The sequence below is a fragment of the Coregonus lavaretus genome, assembly GCF_964263955.1.
Source record: "Coregonus lavaretus genome assembly, contig: HAP1_SCAFFOLD_6591, whole genome shotgun sequence".
Classification (NCBI taxonomy): Eukaryota; Metazoa; Chordata; class Actinopteri; order Salmoniformes; family Salmonidae; genus Coregonus; species Coregonus lavaretus.
In genome coordinates, this window is record NW_028164689.1 from 10001 (window position 1) to 15000 (window position 5000).

A 5000-nucleotide genomic window follows, 5' to 3' on the forward strand; every position below is an offset into this window, starting at 1 on the left:
TCTTATTATCTATTGAGACTATCTATTGAGATCTTATTATCTATTGAGACTATCTATTGAGATCGTATTATCTATTGAGACTATCTATTGAGATCGTATTATCTATTGAGACTATCTATTGAGATCGTATTATCTATTGAGACTATCTATTGAGATCTTATTATCTATTGAGACTATCTATTGAGATCGTATTATCTATTGAGACTATCTATTGAGATCGTATTATCTATTGAGACTATCTATTGAGATCGTATTATCTATTGAGACTATCTATTGAGATCTTATTATCTATTGAGACTATCTATTGAGATCGTATTATCTATTGAGACTATCTATTGAGATCGTATTATCTATTGAGACTATCTATTGAGATCGTATTATCTATTGAGACTATCTATTGAGATCTTATTATCTATTGAGACTATCTATTGAGATCTTATTATCTATTGAGACTATCTATTGAGATCGTATTATCTATTGAGACTATCTATTGAGATCGTATTATCTATTGAGACTATCTATTGAGATCTTATTATCTATTGAGACTATCTATTGAGATCTTATTATCTATTGAGACTATCTATTGAGATCGTATTATCTATTGAGACTATCTATTGAGATCGTATTATCTATTGAGACTATCTATTGAGATCTTATTATCTATTGAGACTATCTATTGAGATCGTATTATCTATTGAGCTTTGCCGACAATAGAAAGCTAAAATGTCGACAATAGAACGTTTTAATTTATTTCATGAAGAATATCTTATTTTCATGCCTTTGTGCTTCTATAGACTTCAATGACTACATGAGTTTGTAGAATAGGTTTATCATCGAGTGTCTGACTGTGCCGGTGCACTCTTATAACAGTAATTGTGCTTGGTCATTTAATGTGATACTCACTATCTTTTCTCTCTTTCGCGTTCCTCCAGCTGTCTGGATCACTGAAGAGGAGGCTGACTGCGACTGAGGGGGCCCACCAGGGGGGCTTACGGCAGGGCCAAGGGCCTGGTAACGGCCCTGGTCTGTGTCTGAACGGTACCTCTGACGGTTCCTCCATGACCCAGGGGCCCGGGGGGCCCACCAAGCGACTCTGCCTGGAGGATGTGACCCTCGCCATGGGTACCAGCTTCCAGCAGAGCCCTTACTCTGGAGGACCCAGTCCTGGAGGTCATGGAGTACCTGGAAGTCAGGGGTCACTTGATGGTAACAGGCTGGGGAATGGGAACAATGGACTGGGGTTGCCCTTCTCCATGCCCCCTAAGGCGAGTCCTGGGTCTGGGGGGCCTGGAAGTGTTGGTGGAGTAGGACAATTTCACCCCAATGGAAGCTCCTCGTCGGCCCCATCGGTTGAGCAGGAGCTCCAGGATATTCTGGATGAGTTGATCAAGAACCCAGATCCTTCTCTGCAGGAGTTGGATCTGGACAAGATACTGGGGAATAAAGAGGAGCAGAATCAAGGGCCAGGGCCAGGGTACATCCACCCACAATCGCCCAAACGCTCCCCCCAGAGACCCACCTCTCACCTGGAGAGCCACCTCACCCACTCCCCAGGCTTTCCACAGGCAGGGTCTCCCCAAGTAGGCCCGAGTCTGGCCGGAGCACCCTACTCCATCCCCCACCCCTCCAAACCTGTTCCCTCGCCCCTCTCGGCTTCCCCACACCATTCCTCTTCCTCTTCTTCCCAGAACCAAGCTCGTTCTCCGATGTTATCCGCCGCCCTCTCCTCTCGACCTGGGTCTACTTGGCACGAAGTATCGCGAGCCCAACAGCTCCAGCAAATGGCGTCCAACTCCAACAAACACCTTTCCTCAAATACCCCTATCCCCCAGAACCAGACCCAGAATCAACCCCAGACCCAGGCCTCTATGCCTCCTCTATCCCAGCAAGGCTCACCCTGGGGCGGGCAGAAACTCCCCAACTCCTCCCCTCTCCACCAACAACCATTCAGCCCAGCTGGAAGCATTCAAAGCCCCCAGGGTTCGATGTCGATCTCCAGCCTGGTTCCAGCTCCGTCCGCAGGGCCTTCACCACCCTACCGCCCGGATAAGCTAGGCAGTCCGGCTCTCGCCCAACCCCCCTTTAGCCCACAGAGTACCCTCCTACCTTTAGGAACCACCAGCACATCCAGCACTTCATCCAACATCCAGGGGTCACAGGCCAACTACATGCCCAGTGGAGGTGCACCAACATCGGGCGCCACAAGGCCGTCGCCCCCCTACCGAACCGACAAGCCTCACCAAAGCCCGGCTCTCCAATCCCAGCATCAACCTCAACCCCAGAACCAACCCCTACCCCTACCCCAAACCCAACAACCACATCCATATAGCACCCAGAACGGGTCAGGACCCAACAACAACATGTCAAGTCAGCTCTACAAAGCCATGACGACGGGTCAACCCAGCAGCCTCAAGCTACTCATGCAACAACAACAACAACACCAACAACAACATCAACAACAGCAACAGTCAAACACGCAACAGCTACAGACGAATGCCCAACTGGGCCAACACCCGTCCATGTCCAAAGCATGCAGTGGTGGAGTCCCCCACCAGGAACCCTCATATTCCTTCACCAACACCAAGCCCCTCCGCCATTTTGACCTGGACCCCCAGCAGAAGATGGGAGGAGTGGGTGGCCCCCCTATGGGCCCTGGACAGGGTGGGCCCCCCAACCCCATGGCTGGTTACCGGGGAATGCAGCATGGTGGTGCAGCCGGAACACCAGCATCAGTAGCAGCGAACCATGCCCATCTATTGCAACAGAGGATGCAGCAGAGAGCAGCAATGCAGCAGGCCGCAGCAGGAATCATGGGGCCACAACACTGTAGAGAGGTGAGTCATGATTGGCAGATTTTACTTCCTGGTTGCAGTATGTAGAGCGGTGATTGGATGGTACAGTCCCCTGTAGCTCAGTTGGTAGAGCATGGCGCTTGCAACGCCAGGGTTGTGGGTTCGTTTCTCACGGGGGGCCAGTATGAAAATGTATGCACTCTGGATAAGAGCGTCTGATAAATGACTAAAATGTAAAAATGTAAAATGTTATACTTTCTGGTTGCAGTATTTATTAAGGTGCAAAAGTTGTCAGTACTGCCTCTTTATTTACACTTTTAGCAGTGCCAGAGTATTCATTTAGTTCCAGTACACTCTGAGGTCATGTCTGTGTTGGGTTACTGCTTTAGTTGTCTTTCTGTTCAGGGAACTTAATGCTGTGTATTGTTGTACTTTTATATTGAAGTTGTTCTCAGGGCCTGTCGCAAATGTTTTCCTTAAGGACTGAGTCCCACTCCAGTCTTTTTTTGTGGTGATTGACAATGTGTGATCCGGAGGAAATTGGATGTTAGTGTGGAACTGTTGTGCTCGACATAGAGGGTCTGATTCTGCTGCTTTGGACTGACTTACTTGCTTAGGCCTGGAGAGAATTTACTGGGAAAAGGCTACAAGAGCTGTAGCCTTGTTCGTGTGGTGTGGTATTCCATCATGTAGTGGTGCTGTCTGCAGCATTTGGAGTTACGAAAAGGGGCAAGGTTATAGAGGACATGATAAGGGGAGAGAGAGCAGAGGAGAGGGAGAGTGCAATGGAGAGCACAGGGGGAGGTGGGGAGTAGTTGTGGTGGGGAGTGTATGGGGCAGAAGAGGGGGGTTCCATAGAGGGGGGCACCCTGCTGTTTTTCAAAGGGGGAAGGAAGAGATGTGTGGAGGTGGGGAGTGTGTGAGGGAAGGGATGGAGGGAGGAGGGAAGTCAGGGTGTGTGGAGGTGGGGAGTGTGTGAGGGAAGGGATGGAGGGAAGAGGGAAGTCAGGGTGTGTGGAGGTGGGGAGTGTGTGAGGGAAGGGATGGAGGGAAGAGAGAAGTCAGGGTGTGTGGAGGTGGGGAGTGTGTGATGGAAGGGATGGAGGGAAGAGGGAAGTCAGGGTGTGTGGAGGTGGGGAGTGTGTGAGGGAAGGGAAGTCAGGGTGTGTGGAGGGATGGGGGGCTGTGTTAGATTAATTATGTAGAAGACAGAAGGGAACAGGGAGTGGAGGAATCTCTTCCTTTGTGTGGCGGTACCTAAATAAGGGAAATGCTGTATGCGTCCCAATTGGCACCCTATTCACTATATAGTGCACTACTTTTGACCAAGGGCTGGTGACAAGTAGTGCACTATATACTATACACTAATTAGTCATTAAGGTCTATTTCATGTATTTAATGTAAATGCAGTGGTTAGGAGGGCCCAATTCCAAGTTCCCTACTTACTTACTATCAAGTCGCGATTCCCTATCTGCTACATCTACCCTGAAATACTTCCTGGTTGTAAGATAGGAGAGAAGTGTTTAAAAAGTGTTACAGAGAAGTGTTTAGTTATGTGTTTTTTTCGGAGGTGTGTGTGTTAGGGGCTTATTAACTGAGGGGCCCCTTTAGCGCTTACTCACTCCCTGCCGAGAGGCCGACCCTTCCCCCTCCCACTCATCCCCACTCCCTCCCTGCTTCCCTCTTATCCCCTCTTTTCTAAAATTCATTATCCTTTATTGGAGTGCATGCTGAAAGAGTGCTACTGGGTAGAGAAGGGGGAGGAGAGAGGGTGGAGGCGAGAGGGGATAGATAGATAGAGATAGAGAGAGAGAGAGGTGGGGGGAGGAGAGAGAGAGAGGGGGGGGGGGGGGGGTAGGAGCTTCAAACACACCGCTCTCTCTGCCTCAAAGATCTGCTTGCTGCTGCAGGAGAGAATGCTGCCGCGGCAATTTGAAACCCAATCTTAAGACACACACACCCCACACCACAGAAACACACACAAATGTACACATGTATGCACGCACGTACACGCACCACACACACATACACACTACACACACACAAATGTAAACACGTATGCACACACACACACACACCATTCACATATGTTTTAAGCAGCACTCACAAATACACGCTAAAACACAATTTAAACATCCCCTGTACACACAATAGACACTTAACACACACATTCTAAAATACACACACTAAGATACACCACAAGGCATT

General features: G+C 48.8%; 1 protein-coding gene across 1 annotated transcript in view; it reads left to right on the forward strand.

Annotated features, from left to right (window-relative positions):
- Nucleotides 1-932: 932 nt before the first annotated feature.
- LOC311116754 (mastermind-like domain-containing protein 1) overlaps nt 933-5000 on the forward strand; it is a gene marked incomplete at both ends in the record, with an annotated part of 13146 nt that continues 9078 nt past the window's right edge. Inside the window, one exon of the mRNA XM_084191794.1 lies at nt 933-2834. Coding sequence (XP_084047920.1) covers nt 933-2834 — 1902 coding nt within the window. The remainder of the gene's footprint in view (nt 2835-5000) is intronic.